The following is a 27,737-nucleotide window of genomic DNA, read 5'->3' as shown; positions in this document are numbered from 1 at the left end:
TTGATCCAGAGCCTCGAGCGATTTTTTGTGTGACATTGTGCACTCATCCCAAATAATAAGTTTGCATTGCTGCAATACTTTACCCATCCCAGATGATTTGGAAATATTGCACGTGGCAATTTCAAAGCGGAATGAGCAGTTCTTCCACCAGTCAGCAATGTTGTGGCTATTCCGGACGACGCAATTGCCAACGCTATATCATTTTTTGATCGAATTGATGCCAGAATCAGTTTTATCACAAACGTTTTACCAGTACCTCCTGGCGCATCCAAAAAGAAAATTTCTCCAACGTTGTTATCGACACAATGCATTATCGTATCATAAATGCATACAATTCAGAATTTCTATCACTGATGAAGTACAATTGTAAAAATTTATGATTCTCGCCTGAGAATGGCACGCTTTCTGTTCTTTCTTTCTCTATCAGCATCAAGCCTGTTTCCTTGCTGTTCTTTTGATTCCTCGGCACGCTTTCTTTTCTGACTTTCTCTATCAGCAGCAAGTTTTTTGGCATAGACTCTTTGAGCATCTTCCTCGGCTGTTGCCATTGTAAGTTCATCAGTCATTTTAAAGTTAAACATTAATAGATTTTTACGTGAACGCATGTCTTGAATATCTTTAATGACGTTACCGTCATAACAAAAATGACGACAAGTAACTGCATGACGTCAGTCAACACACAAACATGACGTCATCTGACAGGCACATCCACAGACAGCTTATTTTTATATATAGATATATATATATATATATATATATATATATATATATATATATATTTGTGTGTGTGTGTATGTGTTTAAAGACGTCGCTGAAAAAGCGATACCAAAAAAAGAGGGAAGTAAATGCAGAAAATGATTCCCAGTTTACTATATTGATGGTGGGCTACAGTCAAGGAAAGTATATAGATGTTAATTCTAAATACTGTCTGTTCTGTTTTCTCTGAAGATATTTTATAAAGATTCAATACTGCAAACATTTTTTTTTTATTCATTGTGGAGACAATGATTAAAAGTTGTAGAATTGTATTCCAAGAAATCCAGATATGATGGGCAAGTCTGGATCGTTCAGGGTCGTTAAAATTGTATAGACAGATAAAGGGTAGTTGGGGGGGGTATTTTGGAAGGTTGGGTTAAGTAGAGAGGATTTGAAGGCTTATTTGGATTGGAGGGGAAATGGATTTTTGATTGGTGAGAAAAGAAAGTATCAAGGGAGAAAAGGGAAGGAGGTAGAATCTATTGCTCGTCCTATGTGTGGATCTCAGGATGAAAGTTTAATACAATTTTTTTGTGAATGTGTCGAATTGAATGAATGGAGACGAGAGATGTATGGTAAAGAAAAATTGAATGAGATGTGGATGGTAGATAGAATGAAAGAGACGAATTTCCTGAGTATTAAAAGGATAGCAAGATTTGTCAGGATTGCAGCGGCACATCGGGAGCGTTTTCTTTAAATAGTATTAATTTATTTTAGTTAATTTGTTGTTTGTTTTTTTGTTATGTAAATTTTCTATGGCCCACGGGCTTTTTCAGGAATAAATTATTATTATTATATTATAGGAGTTTCCTTGTTGGTTTTGGGTGGGGGGTGGGCAGTGACACGTCGGTTTCGCGTATATTTTTTCGAATTAATGTTTGGGTGGGTGTATACTGGTTAAGGTTCGTCTTTGGTGGTTTACTTCTAGACATAAAAAAAGTGATATGTACATTATTCAGAGAATTTATTAAGGACAATTTCAAGAATAGTGATGAGGTTCAAAAGAAAACTTTGCAGACCTTAATTTATATATGTATTATGAAAAACAACTGTTGTGGCTAGGATCTGTCTTTGGGAAGGATAGAGACCACATTTCCAGAACAGTTCAATAGCTTAACAGAGTAACCAACTAGATTTTTTGACGGGTTGAATGAAAGGCTTAGGCTTGTTTGTGATGCTGAAATATGTGTTGAAAATATTGTGGTTCTACTCAAGAGGCAGCTAAAACAGAAGGTTTGAGCAGGGTGGAAGGGGTCTTTTCGCGTGCTAAGTTTATTCCTAAAAACGTCGTTCTAGTCAATGCCTAAAAAGGAATTCGAACTTATATTTTAATGAAAACATGTAAAATAATTTATGTCAATAATACCTAGGAGTAAAAAGTAGAAATGCTTCGTATACTTTTTTCTGATATGTTTTATAACCAAGGGAAGTCCAAGGCCCCCTTGAACTTTTCAAGTGGCGCCTCTTCCTGTGTCCTTTGACTTATACGACTGAAATGTCTTCTTTATATATTTAATTTTCACAACTCTAGTTTGAATGCTTGTGATCCCTGTAAATGAAAAGATAAAACGAGGATGTAATAAAAACAAACACGTCATCTGCATATGATTCTCACAGTGAAAATTCTTTTGCCGTTTTGTTTGATTTAAATAAAATAAAGTTACTTTTTAATTATAGTTTCCATACCTAAGAAGTGAAGTTAGGTTAATTCTAGTGAAGTATACCAAAATACGATGAAAATATTATACTTTATTAACAAAATTACGGAAACTACATCAAAAAATTGAAAGCTAGCCGCCCAGAACGCATTATATTAAAGAGCTAACCTAACCACCTCTATATATTAAATATTCAATTAAATTATACGTGTATAGTAGTTTATTTCACTGACACTAGGCTAAATTATCTTCGAAAGTAGACAGAAAAATTCGTTTATTCAGATCAAAACTAAAGTATTCTTAAGTGACACTGTCCTAATATGGGTGTGGTCGCTATAATTAACAAGTACCATAAAAATAAATTTTTTCAACTGAAAGTAAGGAGCAAGATTAAAAATCAAAATGATTAGAATTTTAATCCCTATATGAAGTGGTTTCCCCCTCCTCAGTACCTTGCTCTTCGCGTTAAAGTTTTTAGTACTTTTAAAAAAGATTCATGTTCTAATGAAACGGCCCTTGTGTTTCAGGAGGGGGAGGGGCAACCCTTTTGTATACGGAATAATTTCTATTCGTGCTGAGTTTTAATACTGTTCCTAACTTTCAGTGGGAAAGAACTAGTTTTTTTTATTTTCGATTGTTTTTCAAATAGTGCTGATGAATCTGGTTCACCCCTCCTCCCTGAAAAATTACCTTCCTTCACAGGAAACCCGTCCTTGCAAGTTCTTCTCACTTAAAATAAACCCCCTCCCTAAAATTTCGTCCAGAGAATTCTATCCTCGCAGAAAATTCCCCCTCCCCTTCCTTAAAATTTCTTGCCTAAGATTCGGCCTGAAAAATTCTCCTTAGCATACTTTTATTTGAAAATGACTTAAGTTCTAATCGTTTTTCTGATCACTTCAGAAATCTTCCCTTCCATGGAAATTATTTCCTGGAAATCCAAACACGGAGAGAATTTTCTCTCCGACAATTTCCCTGGCAAATCTCCCCATGCACAAGCAAATAGGCAAAGACAAAGTAAGACAAATAAAGAGAATTTCCCCTGGAAAATTCACTACGGGAATTTTCCTCCACACAGAAAATTATCTCGTCGGAAAACCCATCCCAAGCACAAAATCCTCCTCCCTAAAATGTCTGCATACTTCCCAATAACAAATACTATGCGTAAGCAATGGGTAAATTTTAATAACCTAAAAACCTATCCTCAAGTACTGGGGGGGGGTGTTAATTCCAAAGGTATTACTTTTTGGACTTTTAATATGCTAGACAAAATGGCTATCTTAACATTTTGATCAGATGAATTTTTGGAAAAAGGGGACGTCGTAGGGGTCTAGTAGCCCTCTAAATCTTTTTGGCCACTTAAAAAGGGCACTAGAGCTTTTAATTTTCGTTCAAATGAGCCGTCTCCCAATGTTCCAGGAGCATTGGTTCGATATGGTCATCCCTGGAAAAAAAAATAAATAAACAAGCATCCGTGATCTTTTCCTGAATAAAAATACAAAATTTTATATGTTCGTAGACAGGAGCTCGAAACCTCTACGGTAGGGTTCTCTGATAAGTTGATCAGATGGCGCGATTTTTATTAGGGTTCCTTGACTTTTAAAGGGTATTTTTCCTCTTTTTCGGAAACTGGGCAAATATTCTTAGGCTCGTAGCCTTTTATGGATAACACTAAGAATAAAAAAAAAAATTAGTTTCGGTTACTATTGAGCCGTTTCGCTCCTTACCACTGTAGAGATATCTAGACATTACGATCATCCTTAAAATAATCTGTCACCTAGAGTCTCGGTGCGTATAAAAGCCTCTCCCATTTCCTTTGGATCCATTGTATATTTCTCAGTTACTGGATCAACTGAAAAAGGGTGCGAACCTGTGTTATTTATGATTATGGAAGCAGAAAGAAAGGGGGTGAGCCGGCAAGCGGTTCACTACTGACCTATCTTACAGGTATGGCTTATGACTTGACTGAGTAATGGATCTAGGATTTCTAGTAGAGGGAAAAATTCTAAAGACTAGTATTTGATTGTTTCCTTATGGAATCGTCAGTACTACGGACAAATATAATTAAATCAATATCAATAAACATATGTGAAAAAAGGATATCTTTACAGTTTTCCTTACTTACAGTTCATCACCTCGAACTGTTTGAGAAATTCTCCTCAATGCAGGAATTATATGATGAAACATTGTATACTTTGTTATATATATATATATATATTATATATATATATATATATATATATATATATATATATATATATATATATATATATATAATAAAATACCCAATTAATATTGGATATTTAGCGATATATCTATCGCTAAATACCCAATTTTAGCAATTTTACCCCCTCCCCTTTAAAAAAATCCATTTGGTTACAGTGTAGGATTTTCTGTTATATCTTTGGGGAGAAGGGAAGGTGAGTTACGTATCCTCTTGGGTACAGCTCTTTATTCCAATCAATGGTAACGCTTTTTTACCATAAATTAGACCATTCAGGCTTAAAGGAGTTCATAAGATGCCTGATAGCCATAGTACAACGATTGGGTTAGCGAGTCTAGAGGTCCAGGACACATGAAAAGAAGGACATGGTAAGCAGGTATTGCCAGATTTGGAGGTACTGCATGTCTCCTTGGCTCAAATCTGGTTACGAATGGGTTTGAAAAAGCTTAATCATGTTTTCTTGATGTTATTAAAATTAATCTTTATTCAGAAATCTTTTCTAATATTTTATCTATTCTTTTACTGATAATTTCTGTTTTTTCCAGATTTCGCCAGAATGATGAAACTGAATCAGTGCCTTTCTTAAGTTGACATCGTTCAAGATCAATCATGAACAGTGAACCGTATTAAAAGTAGCTTATTACTTCTCTTTTGGCAAGTTAAATGAATTAAACATGTTCGCTCTTTGAAATTTTCTCTTTTTAATATATAGGAATTCTATTTTTCAAAAGGATAAACATCCTCCCCAGCTATTGATGGTGCATAGGGCCTCGATTAAAAGCTTCAACTGCTGGGTCGTCATTACAGGGCAAATTGCAGACCTGCTGCCCAACCTTGCGGCAATGGGAATTGAACTCCAGTCCCTTGCCAGAAGATCTATCCATTGTGCTATCACTACGTAGAGCGTTCAAGAATAGACTTGTGTTTACAGCAACTCCTATTATATGGTAAAATCTTTTTTACGTTCGACTTGAATGTGTTATCACAGTTTTCCCGTCTTTCACAGTGTTGAGTACCTACAATTCAACTGAAGAACGTAAAACAATACTTGTAATTTAGTATATATGCGGAGTTGCTACAGAAAGATATCTAATATAATCCTTGAAAAATAAGGAAACGTCCAAGTTTCCCAAAAGAACAACAAATACCAAACATGAAAAAAAAAAATACATAAGCTGTCACCAATAAAAATATGACATCTAGAATAGGGTTCTAAGTTGGTTTAAAAGCAAGTGGAAGCTTTCTTGAGTCAAAAACAGTGTTTTTCTCAGTCCAATTGCAAATGGACGACTATGGTTTTATTTTTTTTTTTTTTTTAGGAGCAAATTGTCTAAGAAAAAGTTCTTTGGGTTTCTCCTGCGAAAACGACCTATTTTTGAGTGGCAATTTTTTCCTCGAAGTCTTAAAAATCGTAGCAAGTGTACTGGATATCAAAAGTGAGAAAGAGAGAGCGAAAAGAGAAGAAAAGAGAAAGAGAGAGAGAGAAAAGAGAGCGAAAAAATTATTTTGAATAAAAAAAAAGGGAATAGTTGTGAGAAAAGTCAAAGTCATGGCCAATTGCAGAAAAAAGCCAAGACAGATTATCCAATTGGGTGGGCATCCCAGTCAAGGTTAATTTGACCCCTTTGATTGCCGTTGTTACTGTCTCCCATTTGTGTGACACCTCTCCGGGCATGCATGTCACTCCACAATGCCGAACTAGAGTCAACCTGATTAGGTTCTCCCTGGGGAACACACGCAGGTTGAAAGAATTTTCTCCTGAAATAGAGAAAATAAAACTTTTACCGTATTTTGAAAAACCACTAGCCTTTGGTATTCTTACGGACCAAGGTGGATATCCTCCTGGGTTACTGATTAACCAAATTGATTGATCATTTTGAACTGACAAATTGAGTTGACACAAAAAAATTTTGTAACAACTTTAGAGGGTTTTGTAAAATCCCAATAGGAAAACTATTTTTGTGAAACTAGTTCTCTGAATTTGTGATTGTTATGGCTAAGGGTGTCAACAGCATTAATGCTGAAAAAGAAATCAAAGAGGCCTTCGACGTCTTTGACAAAGATGGTAATGACCGTATTGATATAGAAGAACGTCAGTCTTTTCCTTTAATTTGGATGAAACATTCTGTGATGAAGATATAGCCTGGGTATTCTTATGCTTATATTCCATTTCTTGGAACCACATCAGAGAAGCAAGCGAGATCGAGGCAGTTACAGCAGAGGGTGAGCTAACATTGTCAAACGCTGCGACACCTTCTGGAACAGTGGTGCTAGTTATGGAGGGGTCTACACCGTATCCGAACCGAACTGGAAATGGTGACTTGGACAACCGGCTAGCTGATGTTAAACCACATTCGCCAGTAAGCTTGTCTATTTCCTACTCTTTACAGCCGAATTCAGCACTAGCGCAGAAATTAAATTTCATGAGGTCATATCCGCTCTAGCCCACACAACCTCAAATATAAAAGCCTAGCTTTGACTTGGCTTCAATTTACTACCAAAAACTTACCACTGTTTTCGTCTCACGCTGGGTGGATCGTTGTTTCATTTAGTTTCAAATTACATTTGAAACTAGAGAAATGACATTAAAATCAATTCTTTGCAGCATATGCGTATTTCCAGCGGAAAGTCGCAGTTTGTTTCTGGGTTCACCAATTTTAGGCATTCCCATGAGAAAATCCAGGCACATTAAAAGTTAAAAGGTCATATTGCTGCAGCTCAAGCACACGTTTAAGCTGAAAACTGCCATGACATTGGATGGTACATAAACAGTGCTTTGGCCAGTTAATGGGAAGAAGAGATCTTGTAAAACATTAAAGTACAGATTCGTATTTTCGAGGTCGTGAAGCTGTTGGGGAAATAGGGATTACTTTTTAAAGCACACAGTGACCAGGAGAAGATTGAGCTTCTAACAAAGCCGGGAATAAGCGACGGGAACTTGCTCTCAAAATATAACGTCTCTCTTAAGGAACATCTTGGAAAAGCAATAGAGGATATAGCAAAAAAGGGAAATCAAACATGGATCTGAGCGGAAAATCCAAAGACGCAGCTAAGCGTCATGACTCACTCGTCACTTTTCTTTTTAAGATGATGGTACAAAAAATGATAAGGATCATTTTGAAACACATACGAGGAGCTGTAGTGAGCGAAATTGGTGAAAAAGATACAGCATCCAAATGGACACAGCCCAGGATGCTAGGGATGAAGACCAGTCTTTTAGCGTGTTACGATATGTGAAAGACGAAGAAATTCAAGAACGACTCTTTGCTGTCGTACCTGTCAGAGATTCCAGTGGCAAGCATATGAAAGAACTTCTACAAGCAAAGGTCGAAGAGCAGGAACTTAAATACGAAAAGATAGCTCGGGAGTCGTTTGACGGTGCTTCTAACATGAGGGGCATATTTTACAAACTTCGTTCTCACAAGAAATAGTATTCTAGATTCAGTTTATATCTGGTGCTACAGTCACGTTCTAAATCTTTCCGTCGCTAATTGTTTCACTGCAAAAGAGGCGAATAATCTCTTCGGCATCATAAACAGAATTTTATGTTTCTTGGCTGAGGCACACAAACGAATGCGCCCCTGGCGACAACATTTAGAGGACACAAAAGAAGGACAGTCGAAGCTGAAAAGGTTACAGAAAATCGGTCAAAGTTGTTGGTGGGATAAAGAAAAGTCGCTCGTTTAAACATTTTTCGATGACAATTACCTATTCCGGTACTGTGTTTGATCTAAAACAAAAGACGAAACTCGAATATAAACGCCATCTTCGTGCCGTTCGTTACTCCGGTGAAACTTTTCCGAAAAGTAATAGTGAGTGGCGAAAAGTGATAAATTCTGCCAAGTTTCCGGATGCAAGTTCTAGTGATATTATATCTCGTCGAACATTATTCAAAAATCTTTTCGAAAGTTAATTATGCAGCGCATAAGCGTTTCACGTGTTTGCTTGAAAAAAATTTGTCGTTACGTTTATGTCAGAGACATCTGATTCCAGTTGAAAAGTGGGCTATTATTAAAGGTATTAAGGGTTTAAAATCAAAATCTTTGGATATTGATGGGATTAGTGTTTTGAATCTGTTCCGAATTCTTTTGAACTGGTATCTCATCACCAACTATTTTTTCAAATGTGATTGAGTAGTTCGTGTGTGCCCGATTCGTTCCTATGCGGTAGCGTTACGTCACTTCTAAAAAAAGGAAAAGATCCGGTTTCTTGTAGTTCTTATAGGCCGATAACGGTAGCTTGTACTCTTAGCAAGCTTTTTGAACACCTCCTACTACCTTATATCACTAAGCTTGCTCTAAATGATGATAATCAATTTGATTCTAGATCTGGGCTAGGCTGTCAGCATGCTCACCGTGCTTTGACTTCTTTATTAAAAGATGCCCATCGCACTCGTCGCGTACTTCATTTCGCAACCCTAGACTTGTCCAAAGCATTTGACAGTATTTGTCACACTCAAGCATGGACAGCATTATGCCAGAGAGGAGTAAATCCGTCGGTAATTCACGTGTTCGTTTTTGGTACTCCCATTCTTACCTTCGCCTTAAGTCATTAGATAATTCTTATTTTGGTCATATCCCTGTTTGTTGCGGTGTAAGACAAGGGGGAGTTCTTTCGCCGTATATTTTTAATGCTTGTATTGAAAATGTAATATCAAAAATATCGACTACGTGCCTACTAGGACCATCTGATATCTCATATCTGGCTTATGCGGATGACCTTCTTCTAATTAGTCAAACTGAGTCTGGTCTTGCCCGTTCAGTGAAGTCAGTTACTTCTGCTTTCCGCGATATCGGCCTGTACCTAAATATTGACAAGTGCGAGTTTCTTGTTTTCAACGGTAATAACTGTTCAGAATCACTATACTGCGATGGTTTTAGTATTCCTCGTGTTAAATCGTTTCGTTGGCTTGGTATAACAGTATGCGATTCTATGAATGCTCTCAGGTCTCGTGCTGTCAAAGATATTAGTGATAAGCTGAGGCTCGGTTACTCTAAGATTGTAGCAAATCGTGGACACTATAGGAGAAGAGCGCTAACTCGGCTTTACTCAAATTTTTGTGATCATTCTGTGCTCTTCTGTTCTGTTATTAGGCCACTTCTGTTGACTGGTGATCTAAAACGTATTTGCATAAATTATTACCGGTACTGCAAATTTCTTTTATATCTACCTCGTTCTTACCGGAATACAAAACTGGTTAAAAAGTATTGTGCGGCAGATATTAGTGGTGCTTTCGAAAAATTATCTGCAAAGCTAGCTATTGAAGCGCTTTATAGGCTAGGATGTTTTCATCGCGTTATCCGTCTTTTTTCTGTATGTGATTAAATTTGTTTCTTTTGTATTACTTTTGCTGTTTTTCTTTTGTATTTTACTCCACTTAACCTCTGTTTTGCTAAGTGGGTGATAAATAAATTATTATTATTATTATTATTCTATACTTGGATGCAGTGCACATTTTGTCTTCGGTGGAAAACAGCAGTTTTTTCGACTCAAAAATTTCAATCAAAGCCGACTCACTGCTGAGTAAGCTCACAGAGTACTAATCAACCCTAACCACCTGTTTGTTTCATGATTTATTGAAGTTATTGGCCCTATTTCAAGGCATTTTCAGACGAAAAAAAATTAGACTTTTTGACGGCCTAGACAATGGCTTATAAGGTAACAAAGGATTTGGTCAGCTTTTCTTTTGAAAGTGTCAAAGAACCCCCCCCCCCCCCCAAGTTCGTTTCAAATTTATAGGGTCTTCAAGAAACCTCTTCATTGGAACTTGCAATTAGCTCAGAGCTACCAGCTTGTCGTGTTTCCAAGAAAAAGTGGTTACGGGGAGACACAGCAGAAGATTCTTGACCTGAAGACACGGAACAGCGATATTGAGTTAATTTGTTGAGGTTAGTAATTGACCAAATAACAACGAGCCTGAAAGAAAGATTTTTAGGCAGTAAATAGCTTCTATCCCATGTATATTTGTTGTAGCGTACCACGTTCAGCCTTTTGCGTCAAGGTGAAATGTTAGAATTGGTCCTTCGAAACGTTGCAGAGATGGCAAAGGCATCTTATAACGATCTGAAGTCCCAGGAGAAAAGCCTTACTTTAGTTTCCCACCAAATTATTGGCACGGGTCTTAAAAATATTTGGGATACGTTTGGTACAAAAATGAGAAAGGACTTGAGCTTGGAGCTGAATGTGGAGAAGCTGATGTGCGAGATTCAAGCTTCTGCATTTTCTACAACAGCTGAATAATATGCGTGTATCGGCTAATACTAAGACTCAATCTGTGCTCTTGAGCCTGCACTTCAGTGTCTCAGTCCTACGAATGTCTTCTGACACTTTCATTTTCTCGAGTTAGCTCTGAAAGATCCTTCAGCAAATTGAAGCTCATTAAGACAAGATTAAAACTATCGTATCAGATGATCTCTTGGAAGCATTCTTGTTGATGTTATATGAGTGACAGCAGCTTGATTCATTGCAGTTTGAAGACGTTTTAGAAGACGTAAAAATAGATTTGAAGACTGGAGCGCAATTTCTACTTATTGTGCAAGGCCCTTTCTGATTAAATACAAAAAAAAAACAACAACTTCCTTCTATAAGGAAGGCCATGTTAATCCAGTGTTGGACCACTTAACCAAAATTTCCACTTATCTTTTTGCTCCCAGTCTACCACTGACTGTAGCACTATATGCTCTTTGTATCGAGCAGCCTAAAATAGTTTTAACTATCAAACTGAAATATAATCCCCCATATAATTGACAATTTTTAGCCAAGCAAAGTTATGAGCTTTTTTATCTTAACAATAATTAAGATCATTATTTAATATTTTTCTTCACTATGAACTCTAGTAGTCATTACCAGTCGGATAAAGCTTGTAATAATAATTTATTATGACCCATAAAGAAATTTTAGTGGCGGTATGTCAATAGTCTTTTGATAAAGTGCCGCAAATTAGTGCCGCCGCTTTGTGCCTAATGGGCTCGCGATGAGCTGCGTGAGAACATTTCAGCTTTATGAACGAATGAAAAGACTTACCAATGTAAAACCAATCGAATTTGGACATACAAATCTAAAAATTCAAAATTGTATCTATCTGCTTATTATTATTATTATTTTTTGTCCTGCGATTCATGTACCCAATTTTACGAGCTCTGCTAATTGTATGGGGCTAGTATTTTTGGTTAGTCTTTAGTGTATTAAATAAAACAGTTAACAGCATTAATGCTGATGTTTGGTAATAACTTCTTTTTGTTTCTATGCAATACTTCTTGGCAGTAGAGTTTGTTGAAGTAGAATTCACACAAGTTTCGTCTCTTATTTAGTCTATGATGATAGCTTTCACAGAACAGCTTTTTTGGGTGATTATCAAAAACGCTGACTGAAGCCTAACTACTTCTCAAAGAAAAGAAGATTACATTAGGATTCAAATTTTAGTGAAATCCAAGGGAGTTTATTTGTCAAAGCCTTATTTGTTTCATAAGTAAGTGGAATTTTATCTAATAGGAAATTTGAAATAAAATGGGCAGAAGTAGGTTTTTACTAATTTGAAAAATAGTTTTGGTTGTATCCCTGGTACTTCGAGTGAATTCTTCCTAGCATCACTGTTTTAGTGGTGAGGGAAACACAAATTAGGCTAAATGTCCGGCGGACAGGGCTGCTACTTCCAGTAAATAGTATCTTACTTGGAAAGGATCTAGCTTAGCACTGAAATCAAGGCAAAGTTCCAACTTATGCTATTTGAGGGGCTAGCCATGTTATTTAGCCTAGGCCTACAGTATATTTGTTTGTCATGTTCTATGGGTTGATATTAAAGAAAATGCTAGTGGTTTTGAGGGCTCATGATGGAATTTGTAACAGCTGCAATTGGTTTACAGTATTTTAAAGAGCATATAAAGATGTAGCTTAGGTCTATTAAGTGGTGTGTTCACCTTGATCCTTGCAATGTAGGCTAATGTGAAACTCTAAATTACCAAAAATAGGAAATGGTGAAATGCTTTTAATTTTGTCTGATAACTTTCTGGTAGGCTAATAGAAATAGCCTAGGCAGTAAATATTAAGCAGTCCACATTTTTTACCTACAAATAAAGTGAACATACACCTCAATGCCTTTTTTATACCGTTTGAATATAATAGTTGTTTTGCTTTAATTCAGTTTTAACCTAACCTTACCCAGATATTGGCTATAGCCCATATGATATTTTCCATGTGTTTTTTGATTCTCAGTTTTGACACCATCAACCATATTTGTGGGTGAACCAGTTCCAACAAGAATGATGCTAACAAATGGAATATAAACCCTATCTAAAATAAGAGAAAAGTTATCATCTTGAGGTTCCATAAATGGATTAAAGTCAAATTTATGACAAAAGCAATTATTATGTTCAGAAAGATCATTAAGCAAGGCATGGAGTGGTATATTCATTGGCCAATTTGTGTGGACTGCTCAATTCTTGCCCCTAGGCTACCTTAAGAATCAATAGGGTAGTTTCATCAAAATCCTGGTGAGGAGGGTAAAGTTGTAGCCAATTTTCCCAAATCACTTGAAAGATGAAAAATGAGTCATATATTTCCATAAAGGCAAAGATGTACAAAACAGAATTGACCTGTTTCTCTAGATACTTGAATTAGGCTATGCAGGCCTATCTTAATTTTGACTAAAATTTTTTTTGTCAAAAACAAAAACAAAACATTCATTTGCCCTAGAAATTAATTTTTGTTGACATCCCCTCCCCTTAGTGTGTCAATATAAACCCTGAATTATGAATTTTCTGTTATTTTGATGAAGTGTTCAATTGCTTTGAAGAAAAGAGTATCTTACCAAGAATTCAGTGAATATATACAACTCAGGGTAGCCAAAATATATATTGCACTACTCTGTACCTTTTTCTGCTCTTTTCAAATATAAAGATCATTTTACTTACAAATTCCCCCCCCCCCCTTTGGTGTCATATGCAGCCCTAGGATATAGGTTTGAGCAAAACTAAAAATACCTCACTTTACCAATGATATTCTTACTTTATGCAATCAGAATTTCTTAAAACAGTAAATCTTTTTGAAAATTACAACAACTAAAATTAAATCCCCCCCCCTCCCTGCAAGGCTCCATAGCTGGGAATGTAGAGTACTGCACAAATAATGAAGAAATCATTTACTTCTAAAAAGGAAAGTAGACAAGAAAGCAACCTTTTCACAATTTTTTTAAATACCAACAATAGGTATATATCAGTCAATAATTTGTTTGATAATTCCATGGTCCACCTTATTTAAAACCATCACTCAAGTTCACATGAGTGAACTGGGAAAAACTGTAATTGAAAGAAGATCAAATTTTTACCTTCTTGGGGAGTATATTTTGAACCAGAAGAGACTGAACCTTCAACCCATTCACAAGTCTAATAATCTGAACCTCAGCAACAGGCCCAAGGGCCACTGCTGTCAAGCAAGTTGGACCAAGATACAATTAGAAATCAACTTTAGAAAGACTTGAGCTTACTGAAGGAGCAATTGTTGCTTTCACATTTGCAAAATAGGAGATAAATGCTTGTTGAACATTAAGTACATCCTGAACAATCAAGCTTTGAGGGAAACAATAAAGGTTTGAGGATATAATTAATCACTTGCTAAGTCTCCTGAATATTCTTTCTGCAATTCAAACATTTATATAAATAATGGCAGTATCTAGGCTTTATCAATCAAAGAATTATAAATATTCCTATGGTGTTTGAAACACTGCAGGTGAGCAACAGCTGCACTTGTTCTGAGAAGGGTTGGGGTCATGAATTCAAAGAAATTAATCTTTAGATATGGAACCACAAGTGGATCTAGTTCATTTGTTACTATGAATGTTAAAAATTTGCAAATGTTGATATTCACCAGTGAATTTTGGAAATAGCTTTTTTCTCCTTGGATTTAGTGAGTGTTTCCAGTCCACTTTTTCAATTTAATGAAAGATTTGATGATGATAGGATAGGTTAGCTTACATCAGGTTTTTAAATGTTTGTGATATTTATAACAAAAATTCAACCTAAACTAATGTAATCTTAACTTTAACTTTTGGTATCATTGCTTGCATAAGACTGAAAAAGCTTACTTGCAAAGTTAATTGAATCAAAGCAGAGGAAAAGAAATTTTGGACATTCACCAGTGAGTTGATCCACTTGGAGATTTGTAAATATTACCAATAGTAGGTAACCTTGAAATTCAATTTCAATAAATATGGATTAAAAGATGTTTTTCTGATTCCTTGATAGACTGCTTCTGATGACATACATAAGGTCACTGGCAATTTTGAAAGCAATGCCATCCCAAAATATTGAATATCTGCCAGTTTAGTCATTCCCTCTTATATCCAGGTATATCCAGCAGCATCTAACTACTATTATTCAGAAAGGTTCCACATAATCTGATAACATCAGACAGTCCATCACAAAATATTAGCCTCAACTGTTCAATTGATAAATAAAGACCCTTAATATTAAGCTTAGGAACCATGAAATTGTAATTATGATTATTATGACCCTTTTAGCCAGATGTATATTGGCTACTTACCAAAGAAAAAATATTAGCCCAGACAGAAACTTCAGTTATTAGGACCTTGCCTGTAATGGTGTATTGTATTAACCATCCAATGCTTGTTTTTCAGTTCTTTAGACTGAATGCTGGAGGTCATGTGGCTAGCCCTGCAGTTTCACTTCCCATTATCCTTACTTCAATTGTGCAGTTTTATATATTCACTTCACTTGTCAATCAATTTGACCTAATTTCACTTGCAAATCAAACTTTGAGCCCCTGGACACTAAAGTGACACATAACTACTTATTTTGCACTATAAATAGATTACAATAAGGGGTTAAACAAATGCCAAACAATTATAAATCAAATTTTCCAGTTATATATTCAGTAGGTATTGACTTATTACAATCAAATCCAGTAAGCACAGTTTTTATCACTGTAACTATGGTGGAAAAGAGGCTAAAAAACCTCAATACCAAGCTTTGTGCCATCTGTTTCAGTTTTCTCTTGACAGCAGAGTTTTTCCCTCACAATGGAAGACTGCTTATATGACACCCATATTATATGGTATTATATATTATATGACATATATTATATGACACCCATTCAAAAAGAGGGACCAATCTAAAGCTTAAAACTACAGACCTATAAGCCTGAAAGAAGAAATGATTCAAAAAATGATCCTGAAAGAAGAAATGAGATTCAAAAAGAGGGACCAATCTAAAGCTGAAAACTACAGACCTATAAGCCTGATGTCTGCTGTTGCTAAGGTTTTGGAGAAAATTGTCAATGACACACTTCTCAAGCATCTCGTTTCCCAAAGCATTATCTCAGACTAATCATATGGTTTTTTCTTCCCAGGAAGTCAGTCAAAATCAACCTACTCAAAACTTACAAGCTAATTACTCAGCTTTTTGACAGAGGATTTCCTGTCAACTCAATTCTGCTTGATATTGTCAAAGCCTTTGACAAAGTCCCTCATTGTCGTTTGCTCCCCAAACTCACAGCTGTGGGCATTAACAAAGAGCTGGCTGACTGGCTAATGGACTTCCTTGGTTGCAGGATGCAAAAGGTTTGGCTCTTTACCTTGGAGGGAGAGAAGGTTTATTCAACATCTTGCCAAGTTCTGAGCAGTGTTCCCCATGGAATTGTCTTTGGACCAACCTTATTCCTCATCTACATTAATGAGCTGGTAGCTGAAACAAAAAACCACCTGACTCTTTACATTTATAACTCCAAGCTATTTGGTACCATGGACAACAGTAGCCTACAAGCCAATCTTAACAAAATTCAAGCATAGGCAGATAAGTGGCTTCTGTCCTTCAACATCTCAAAGTGCATCACTCTTCATTTTGGCTATGGTAATCTGCAGCACCAGTACACTATGTACAATGGTAAAACATCATCGACAGTCTTGCTTCCTACTTCTAGTAGTGGTTCAGACCTAGGATTCCTGTAGGATGATAGTTTAAAATTCCATAAACACACCACCTAAGCAGATTTGAAAGTAAATGCAGATTTGGGACTCCTGAAAAGAACCATCAGTAGTCAATCCTCCACAGTTTTTCTGAAACTGTACAAAGCTCTGGTAAAGTCAATCCTAGATTTCAGAAAAAGCCTTGCAGGTCCTTTCTACAAGAGTGACATCCAGCTTGTTGAATGTGTCCAAAGGAGAGCCACCAAAGTGCATCAACTGTTTGCACAGTCAGGCCTACTGCAGTAGATGTACAATTTGCTAACCCCCCAACACTTGTTTTTTAGCATAGGCATAATGAGATGATGCTCACCTACAGGTACCTCCAGCAAGCTGACCAGAAGCTATTCACCTTCTCTCCCCACTAAAGACTAACATGAGGACTTTCCAAAAAGCTGTTCAAATCCACTGTTAACACCAAAGTCAAATTAGATTTTTTTCAGCCAGAAAGTGGTAAACAATTGAAACCAACTAAGCCAAGAGACAATTTCTGCAACCTTGCCTGAAGAATTCAAAAAGAGGCTCAAAAACATGAAAAGGGAGGCTAAACCTTTTAGATTTCAGTAGGAAAACACCTCCCTGCCCTCACTACCATAACACTTTTGGAAGACAATAGAGAGTCAGCTTGGAGGATGAGGCAGCTTGTCATACCCAACCGTCTTGTACAGTCAAGCCAAAGTTACTGTTGTACAGTGGTGTCAACTCTAAATTGCTGGAGAATGGTTCTTGAACAACACCTATCTTATGATCACTGTTATGAAGTGGGCTTAAATTGCTTCTCTCCAGTACTCTCTAGTCCTGATGGTTTATTGCATGACCTTAATACAACAACCATATCTATTGCCATCATCAACCATGGAGCATTACAGTTCTTGCAACTAATTTGCTCCAAAGTGTGAATTAAGGTAATAAACTTAGGAATTAGCCTAGTAAATCTTTTAGTATTGCCATTTAATTCCCTTTTTCATAATGAAGGGGGTATTTGATGAGTGCTGTTTTCTGAGTTACTAATGTTGCAGAAAAGAAAGTTTTTGCTCAATTTCACCATTAGCCCATGAAGTTCTGTCTGCAAAGTTCACCACTCAGAAAGCTCAACCTGTATTATGAAGAAAGCTATTAAATGGCAGCACTGAAGATGCTTTGCATTTGCAGCTGAATAGTGCTAAAAGGCTGGGTAGACTCCCTCTGGAGTAGTCTTATTCAATGAATTATTTTGTTTAACTATTGTTATTTATAAACTGGTTTTCAGGTCCTTGGCTCTTCAATTTAGGTAGAGAGTATTTCTCCTTTTCTTGGAGTTCTTTCCAGAGTTGGATGTTTGATGGTACAGCTTGTTTTAGTGACAATAAATTATCCACAACCTTGTCTGATACATTTTTTTTTCTTCTGCTACATGACAGTGTGTGGTAGCACCAGTGTAAATGCCTGCTCCTTCTTTATCTGTCTAAATCCTGGATTTGTTAATGGGTGCTATCAAAACATGTAATGTATTTTAAAGGTTTTACTTTCAGTTGTCCTTATATCTCTATTGAAACTTGAAGCAGATTATATTAAACTGTTTTTGGTTCATTGTAGCTGAGGTGGTAATATTTTTACCTACCAACTCCTTAATTTCAAATATTACCATGAGTAATTTTTTCCAGTTTTGTTCACTTCGGATCTTTAATTTTTATTGTGTAGCATTTTATAAGATTAACAATAAATATAAATAACCCCTTGAGATGATTTCTCCCATGGATTGGAGTATTCCATGGATCTCATTTATGGCAGAATAAAACAAATCTACATGTAAAATTGAAAGAAACATAGATATTCAGAAATGTAGTTTTTAAGAGACAAGTAAAGGATGTTGTTAAAACTCAAGAGCAGCAAAAATTTCTTCAATGGAGGTGGGGGGGGACAGCTCTTCTCCTGTTTTGGGTCATTTTCACTTGCTTAAAGTGCCAACATTGCTCTTCACATATTTTGGAAAAGACCATTTTTTTCTCACATTTACTTTCAGTTGGGAATAGGATGATGCAGCAAACGTTTTAAGCCGTGTCTAATTCTGCCCCTTAGTACAGTTCCACTGCAGTGGTGATAATTCGGAAATTTAAATGTGCTGTATGTTCCATGTATCTTATGTGAAAAATGTATGCGAAAACGATGGAGACAAACAAAGTATTGCCCCACTTCTACTTGTCTGTACAACCTGATTGATCAACTTATTCCCAATAACTTGCCATTCATATATATATCAATCATGAATGTGCGGAATTTTCAATTAACCTTTCCTGTCTTCAAGGTTTTAGGAGTAGGGTATATGACAGTTTTTTTTCAGGGGTCCAGAATAAACCCAAAACATAGGCTTCAATTTCTGGCTGCCAGATTTTTTTTTTTTTTTTTTTTGAACACCTCTTGGATGTAGTATCCTCTTGTGCTCAGGTGGTGGTGTTTTGTGTGGATTACCTGTTGTTTGAATTCTTGTTAAACTTGTAAAAAACCCCAAATGAATACCTGTGTAAATGCTGGTCATTTTTGAAGAGTATAGGCCCATTTGGGGGGGGGGGGGTGGATTTTGAAAAATATATGTTTTTGTAGTCTTTCTGAAATTTTTTGGTACTGTGCTTCTATTTGAAAAATGAAAAAAAAACGAATAAATTGATATCCCCCAGATTTAAAAAAAACACATTGCCCTCCTTCGTAAGTTTGTGAATTGACACCACTGTGTCCTATCAAAGAATAATAAGTCTGAAGTCAGAGAATGCTTGTTGGGAATCCTTTGCTAATTTGACTAATTAATTAAACTGACTAAAAGTTATTAGAGAACACCATAGGGTAAAAAGCAATGTAAGATCAAAATTTGCAATGAATATATGATCCCATATAGAGTAGCATGGGGGCAGTCCAAACCCCCACCTCCCTCGCCTCACTGCTAACAGTTTTCCATACTTTGTATTCTCTTTACAGATGCTAGTAACATAAAGCTTTTGCCATACTTACTATTTTTCTTTGGACACCAGTGATCCAAGACCTAAATACTTTATCCCTCCCCTGCCACTTACTCTGCCAAATATTAAGGTTTTATGTCTTCCCATATTCAGGAATTTTACATAAAGATAGTAGTGGATATATGCATCTTTGGACTCATAAACATTAGGAGTAGTACTTGAGGTTTGAGGTCATAATATAAATTACATATATTTAAAATGTATATATATATATATATATATATATATATATATATATATATATATATATATATATATTGACTTTTTTCATCAAAATTTGATCTTTTCATTGTTGTAAGATTTAACCAGAGCTGAAATAGTATCATTTTAATCTCATGAACTCCTAAATTCAAACCTAATGTAGATTGCCAATAATTTATCAGAATTACTTTTAGACGTGTTTTGTGATATGAAAATTTTGAAAGATTTCCAATGATTGATTTACAAACTGCAACAAAGTAAAACATAATTTCAATTGACTTTTTCATTCTAATCCTACAGAATCAGTTTCTGTTAAGTTGTTTGAGAATCTTTGAGAGATGGAATGGAATTATTTCTTTTTGACTTAAAAAGCAAGAAAGAATACTTATGATCAATTGGATTAAATAAATAACTACTTTCTAACAATAGTTAAACATTAACTTTTTTGCAGAAACATAAAACATGAAGGGCTTAAAATCAGTTGGTGGGATTTGTTCATCATCAGGCTATTATTACTGCATTTTCTTTGGCAAGAAGGAATCTTGTGAGGATATCCCCCTCCCTCGTATGCTAAGGGATAGCATCTTTGTTTGCCATTGGGAGCTATATCATGAGAGCTTAGTAGTTAATGGGGTACTGTGTTAAACCTGGGGGGAGGGGCAAATACAACTCTATCTCAAAGTTTAAAAAGAATTTTCTGTTGCACTGTAATATAAGATCTAATCAGTTTTTTTTTGGTTTTTGTTGATAATTTAGTGGACTAAAATAAATTTTTCAGATGGAGGATTTGGAGAATTATAAAAGGGAGGATTTGGTCTCATTTTATATTAAGTAATAAAAGTTTTATAGGGATTTAGAAGTTGGTGGTTATAGATATGGCCCATAGGGACCACTTCTTTAGTTTATATATTTATTAGTTAAGGGTGTGTTTTTTTTTTATAAATTTTGCACTGTTGTGTGTTTTTGTATTAATCATGTCCAAAGAAAGGTTACTTGCATTGATGAATGTCATGTCATTAGAATAGAAGTGTCTTGTTATTTTAAATTACTATTTGAAAAGAAATCTACTGTTTTTCCAAAGTGTTAGATTATTCTTTTTCTGGTAAACCTAAAACATGATGTACTGATATGACTCAAGGACTTGACAGGCTTGTTGTTTTTCCAGCATTTTAAGAGCGTATAAGCACGTTTACTAAGCCAGCTTTTAATTTTATAGAAAACATTGCATATTATTTGAAGTTTCTAATTCATAGACGCTCAACAAAGAAAATTTCATTTGGTGAAACCTTCAGGTACCATACTCAGTAAGCTTGTGTGCAATTCCACAAATTCTATACTGAAAATATTCCATCATACTGATAAAATATCTCTTAAAGGTTAGCATAGAAAACGCTTGAAACGACCATTCACCTAGAAAGAAATCTTGATTCAGTAGCTGGTGGAAAATACGCCCATGTTGAATAAACACTGCCGTTTTTAACGTGAAAACGCTTCACTTGTTGTTTAAAACGTTTTATTTTGTTTTTCTTTTACAGGGGAACAGAATATTTAACCGTGTGATATTTTAGCCACTCTAAATATGGGTGACAGTGAAAAATTGGACAGGAACAATCCAGATTTAAAGTATCTGGTTGTTGAGCGGAATGCTTTCAATGACCCCATGACCCAAGCTGAATGGACAACAAAACGTTTAGTTTGGATTCCTCATGAAACTCAAGGATTTGTTCAGGCCAGTATTAAGGGCGAACGAGGCGATGAGGTGGAAGTTGAAATTCAGGAAACGGGGAAAAGGACTTCTGTGGCTAAAGATGATTTACAAAAAATGAATCCACCAAAATTTGACAAAGTGGAAGACATGGCAGAATTAACTTGTCTCAATGAAGCTTCAGTATTGAATAACATTAAGGATAGATATTACTCTGGATTAATTTATGTAAGTAATATTTATCCATTAATTTTTTGGGGCAATTAAAGATACGGGTAGATTTGGTGGCCTTTCATTTAAATACTTAGCTTGTGTTTGTTTTGAATCTCCTTACGGTTGTCCCTTTGTCAAGTATGATGTCATGTGTATGTGTCAGAGTTTGTTTGTCATAAGAAGCCTTGCTAGGATAATATCCTCTCCCTAGATAAATCTTAAGAAAAAGTAAAAAAGGCTCAGAAATCTAGTAAAGGCGAAACCTATCGGGGGAAGGTATAATAATCTCCTACTGGGAAGGGGGTTGGATACCACCAAAAATAGATTTTTATGGTCTTTTGGATGAATTTTTGGGGAGCAATCCCCCTCTTGGTAGTTCTCAATAAGAGTATTTTCTTTAATTTTTAACCATTTATGATAGTCCTTGCAGTTGCAGCAATATAATCAGACAGTAAAATATTGTAAATTTTGACATGAACAAATTGACTTATTTACATCTATTGTAATAAATATTAGTTTCAAGAATGGTTCTAGAGTCTAAATTAGGACTAAGGAAAGTGTTCAGTCTGATACCTCTATCCCATCCCTACTTGCTAAGCTTGAAAGATGCTGTAAAGACTTTGGAAATGACAAAAAAGGGTCAGGAATAGCAGGGAGTCAATTTACAGAAATTAAGAGTTGTGGCAAAATGCATGTTTCAAAAACTAGAAGCGGTAATTTTGTTGTTTTTTTATTTTTTTTCTGTACCATAAAAAATTATTTTTTAATAAAAAAGTACCAAATAAGATATTTTTCAGTGAAAATACCAAAACAAGTATCTTTCGAAATATAGGAGGAGGGGAAGAAATCAGGCTAGGGGAGCCCCTTTGGAATAAACAGTAAACATGCATATATAATGATGGAAGGACAGAGATCAAAGATTTGAACTAAGTTTTACAAAACTTTAAAAATGTGGTTTCATTTTGATGCCACTGAAGTTTCGATATCTTTGAGTATATTTTCTGAGATTTCTTGTAGGAGAAAAAAAATGCAAATAATACCTTAATTCCTGTCAGTGAGTGGAAAGATCTGAAAAAAAAATCTTGTCATGGAGGCTAAAGATGTCCCTTTGGTAGTTTATGAAACTCCCCCTCCGATAAAATTCTGATCGTTTTTTAAATAATGCTGGGAAATCCGGCTCCCCCTTTATTGAAAATTCCCTTCTCCCATGAAAAAAACCCCTTGGAAAGATCTCTCCGTGTATCCCCCGCCCTCACAAGCAAAATTCCTCCTGAAAACGCCTGTATACTTCCCAATAACCAATACTATATGTTAACAATGGGGAAAGTTTATAACTTGCAGCCATTTTCCCGGGGGCTGCGGGGGGGGGGTCAAGTTATGCTGAAAGACATAGCTATTGGATTTTTCGACTATGCTGAACAAAATGACTATCTCAAAATTTTTAATTTGGTGACTTTGGAAAAAGATGAGTATGGGAGGGGTGCTAACTGCCCTCTAATATTTTTGGTCACTTAGAAAAGGGAACTAGAACTTTGATTTCCGATCAAATGAGCCCTCTCCTGATCCTTTACGATCACTGGTTCAATATGATCACCTCTGAAGAAAGAATAAACACGCATCCGTGACCTTTCTTCTGACAAAAAAAAAAAATATATGGAATGCTGAATCTGACGGAGTGATTTTCATTAAAATCGCTAGATGTTTTGGGGGTGTTTCATTTTTTTTTTCGAAAATTAGGCACATTTTCTCATGCCAGGAACTTTTGATGGGTACCATTAAATTTGATGAATTTTTGATATTTTGAATAAGCATAAAAATTTGATTCTTTTAATATATCTATTGTTATCAGGACTCTGTGTTTTAGATTTTTGGTTACTATTGAGTCGCATCGCTCCTTATTTACCGTTCGTTCCTAGAAACTGTTTGACAAGAGAGCTACTACATGTTTGGCTCTGTCAGTGCAAAATTGTCAACATCACAATACCATCAATATCATGGCAAGAAAAAATGGATTATCTGGAGTAGACGGTTTATCTGTTCCAATTATACATGTAGTTGTCCACACTGAGGGTTTACCAGAGGCACCAAATAAAGTGAAAGTTTCAATATATTATCTTACAAATCAGTACCGAATCTGTTTTTTTCGCATGCTTTTTACTGCCATCCACTGAACAAGATAGAACTGAAGCTCCCTGTTAAAAAAATCGTTAGAATATGAAGGCGACCGTTTTTTATGGTCCTTGGTGCCAAGTGACATATAGCAATCGCAAATTCTGTCCGTCTGTCTGTCGGTCCTGGTTTTGCTAGTTAAGGCACTTCCAGATAAGCTAGGACGATAAAATTTAGCGGGAGTATCAGGGACCAGATTAAATTAGAAATAGTCGTTCTCCCGATTCGATCACCTGGGGGAGGGGGGGGGTGGTTAATTCGGAAAAATTAGTAAAAATGTGGTATTTTTAACTTGCGAATGGGTGGTCGGATCTTAATAAAAAATTTGATATTTAGAAGGATATCGTGTCTCAGAGCTCATATTTAAATACCAACCGGATCCGGTGACATTGGGGGGGGGGAGTTGGAGGGAGAAACCTAAAATCTTGGAAAACGGTTTGAGTGGAGGGATCGGGATGAAACTTGGTGGGAAAAATAAGCACAAGTACTAGATACGTTATTGACATAGCTGGAACGGATCCGCTCTCTTTGGGGGAGGGTTAATTCTGAAAAGTTAATCCCAACCGGATCCAGTGTCATTGGGGGAGCTGGGGGGACCGGAAATTTTGGAAAACGCTTAGAGTGGAGAGATCAAAATGAAACTTGGCGGGAAGAATAAGCACAAGTCCTAAATACGTGATTGACATAAACAGTCTCAATCTGCTCTCTTTGGGGGAGTTAGAGGGGGTGTTAGTTTCGAAAATTAGAAAAGTTGAGGTATTTTTAGCTTATGAACGGGTGACCGGATTTTAATGAAATTTGATATTTACAAGGGACTTATGTCTCAGAGGTCTTATTTTAAATCCCGACCAGATCTGGTGAAATTGAGGGGAGTCGGAAGGGGAAACCGGAAATCTCGGAAAACGCTTAGAGGGGAGAGATTGGGATGAAACTTGGTGTGTAGAATAAGCAAATGTCGTAGATACGCTATTGACGTAACCGGGCTGGATCCATTCTCTTTGGGGGAGTTAGAGTGGGTCCAGTGCTTTGGCGAGTTCTGTGGTTCTGGACGTGCTATGACGATGAAAAATAGTAGGCGTGTCGGGGACCTGCACAAATTGACTTGATAAAGTCATTTTTCCCGATTTGACCATCTGGGGGGCTGAAGGTAGAGGAAAAATTAGAAAAAAGAGGTATTTTTAACTTACGAGTGGGTGACCAGATCTTAATGAATTTTGATATTTAGAAGGACCTCATGTCTCAGGGCTCTTATTTTAAATCCTAACCGGCATGAAGCCTCTGATTTTCCTTTTACATTAATCTATAGATTCTTAGAATTTTCCTAGAGCTCATGCCATATGAGCTCTTACCTTAAATTACCTTAAATCACAGCTTGAAGTGAAATAAGGACTTTTGAACCTGTTGAATCACTCCTTGTGATGACAGTTGTATACATGGTTGATTAGATTCTGGTGCATCCCAGTCGAATCTCCACGGTTTGTCACTCCACTCAGCATCCAGACGGCGTTTGAATACATCTGTTGATTCAGCAGAAACAGTGTTCTCCTTGAGGTTGTTCCAGAGGTTCACTATCCGGTTCGAGAAGAAGCTGCATCTTGCTCCAGTCCTTGCATGAAGTTTGCGGATTTGTTTTGGGTGTCCTCCTGGCATGTGGGAGGGGTCAATCTCCAGGAGCTCGTTTTCTTGATTGGTAGAGAGGGGTTTGTGTGCCTGGATCATATCCCCACGTTTCCGCCTGTAGACTAAAGAGGGGAGGTTGAGTTCCCTCAGCCGTTCACTGTAGGGCTTGTTTTCAATACCGGCAATCAGCTTAGTGGCCCTTCGTTGGATTTGCTCAAGCACTACCTTGTCCTTTTTGAATCGAGGGGTGGCCAGGAGGGTCCCCACCTCCAAACACGGTCTTACCAGTCCTTTGTAGAGCTTGGTGATTACATGTCTACTTCTGCTGGTAATGCTGTGTTTAATGATGCCTAGGGCTCTGCTAGCATTGGCTGAGATCTTCTCTGAATGGGAGCTGAATTTCAACTGGGAGTCTACAATAACTCCAAGGTCTCTCTCCTCCTGAACATACTCCAGTATGTGGTGACTCCCTGGGTTTTGGGTCATTAGGTATTGTTGCTGGGGTTATTGTGTCCAAAGTGTATGACCTTGCATTTTTCAGCGTTGAATTCCAGCAACCATCTTTTGACCCAGGAGCACATGTGGTTGAGATCAGTTTGGAGGGATTGGCGGCAGAAGGGGTATTGGCAGGACCTGTGAGTTTTGAATCATCAGCATAGAGAGTGGTCTTGGCTCTTTCGACCTCGTCATAAGTGCCATATGAGCTCTTGGCTCTTCCGACCTCGTCACAAGTGCTATATGAACTCTTAGCTCTTCTTTAAAGTCACGTGCTACTATATTGTTGATGAGACTCAAAGATGCGTAACATACTTCCAAACAGCTGGGGTACCAAGATTACAGCAGTAATTTCTACTAATCTCAGGATTTTTTATATCAAAGTTTTTCGTAATTGGTGTTTTGAGGACATGATATTGATGATTTTTTTACTAGACTTTTCCAATTGTGTGTGCATATAAGAAGAAGGTTTCGTTCATTTTACTGAAGTTTTGTTTTCTGTCTTTTCCTTTTTTAATTATTTTTTGTGTTTTTGCGATTTAATCCTAATTGCTAGTAACGAAGTGTTACCATAAGTGCAGTCATCCTAGGAACCGCTGCAGAATTTGTGCAATTGAGCATAAATTCTTAATAGTAAAAATTTTTAATGCATATAAGTTTCATCAAATTTAGTCTTACTCATCAAAAGTTACGAGCCTGATATACAAGCTGCCGACAATTTGTAAGGCAATAAAAAAATCAGAGAGAAAAGACTTCTCCTGTTTTTAACTTATTTTATGAAATCTTGAAGTAGAAGCAAAATGATTTTCGTAAAGATCGAAGATAGTGTTCAAAAACTGGAAGATTTTTTTTTTCAGTTCCAGTAGAAAAATGTAATTAATTTTTTATTAGAATGATGGAGCTGTGAAAAACCTTTTGAGATAGGAAACGGAACTTGTAATAAAATTAATAGAAATCATTCAATGACAAACTATCACCTTGGTTTAACAGCGGGGAGCGGATATGATTTATGGCCTTATGTACCATGCATATAATGTTATTTTTTGTTTGTAATATTTTTTTTCTTTTGATTTGCAGCTTCGTCACATTCTTCAAAGTAGAAACCAAAAACAAGTTTTCTCAACTGAAGGTAAAGAGCAGCACTAAAGCTCAAGACGAACAGAAATTATTCCCTGTATGAAAGGGTTTCCACCCCTCCTCAATACCTTGCTCTTTACGCTAAAGCTTTTAGCATTTTAAAATAGTTTCTTTTTTTGATTAAACAGCCCTTGTGTTTCAGGAGTTGTTATCTAATAACTGGGACAAGCAGTTAAACTTTAGCCTACAGAGCAGGATATTGAGAGGGGGGCAATCCCTTTATATACGGAATAACTTCTGTTTGTTTTGAGTTTTAATGTTGCTCCTTACTTCCATTTGAGAAACCTTTTTTTAATTTATCCCTGATGCTGGTAGATCTTGCTCACACTCCCCGAGAAATTCACTCCCCTCACAGGAAACTCCTCCGTAGAAAATTTCTCCCACGTAAATTACACCTCGTCCCCCAGTAAAATTCCATCGTCGCCGAAAATTTCCCCTACTAAAAATTTTTTGCGGATGATTCAGCCAGAAAAATTCTCCTTGGCATACTTTCACATGAAAAAAAGCTTAATTTTAATTCATTTTTCCGATCACTCCGGATATCCTCCTTCCGTGGATTTTTCTCCCAGAAATCTAAACCCGCTGAAAATTTCCCCCG

General features: G+C 36.4%; 1 protein-coding gene across 2 annotated transcripts in view; it reads left to right on the top strand.

Moving 5' to 3' along the window:
- The first annotated feature begins 11,962 nt into the window (after positions 1–11,962).
- The window catches only part of LOC136039405 (myosin heavy chain, non-muscle-like), a 186,317-nt gene continuing 170,542 nt past the window's right edge, over positions 11,963–27,737 (top strand). For both annotated transcript variants that reach the window (XM_065723124.1, XM_065723123.1), the window contains exons 1-2: positions 11,963–12,103; positions 21,336–21,733. In XM_065723124.1, coding sequence (XP_065579196.1) covers positions 21,380–21,733 — 354 coding nt within the window. In that variant the 5' untranslated portion in view covers positions 11,963–12,103; positions 21,336–21,379. The remainder of the gene's footprint in view (positions 12,104–21,335; positions 21,734–27,737) is intronic.

The sequence above is a fragment of the Artemia franciscana genome, chromosome 19 (assembly GCF_032884065.1).
Source record: "Artemia franciscana chromosome 19, ASM3288406v1, whole genome shotgun sequence".
NCBI classification, from domain to species: Eukaryota; Metazoa; Arthropoda; class Branchiopoda; order Anostraca; family Artemiidae; genus Artemia; species Artemia franciscana.
The sequence above is the reverse complement of the archived record's forward strand: the minus strand, read 5'-3'. Positions and strand labels throughout refer to the sequence as shown.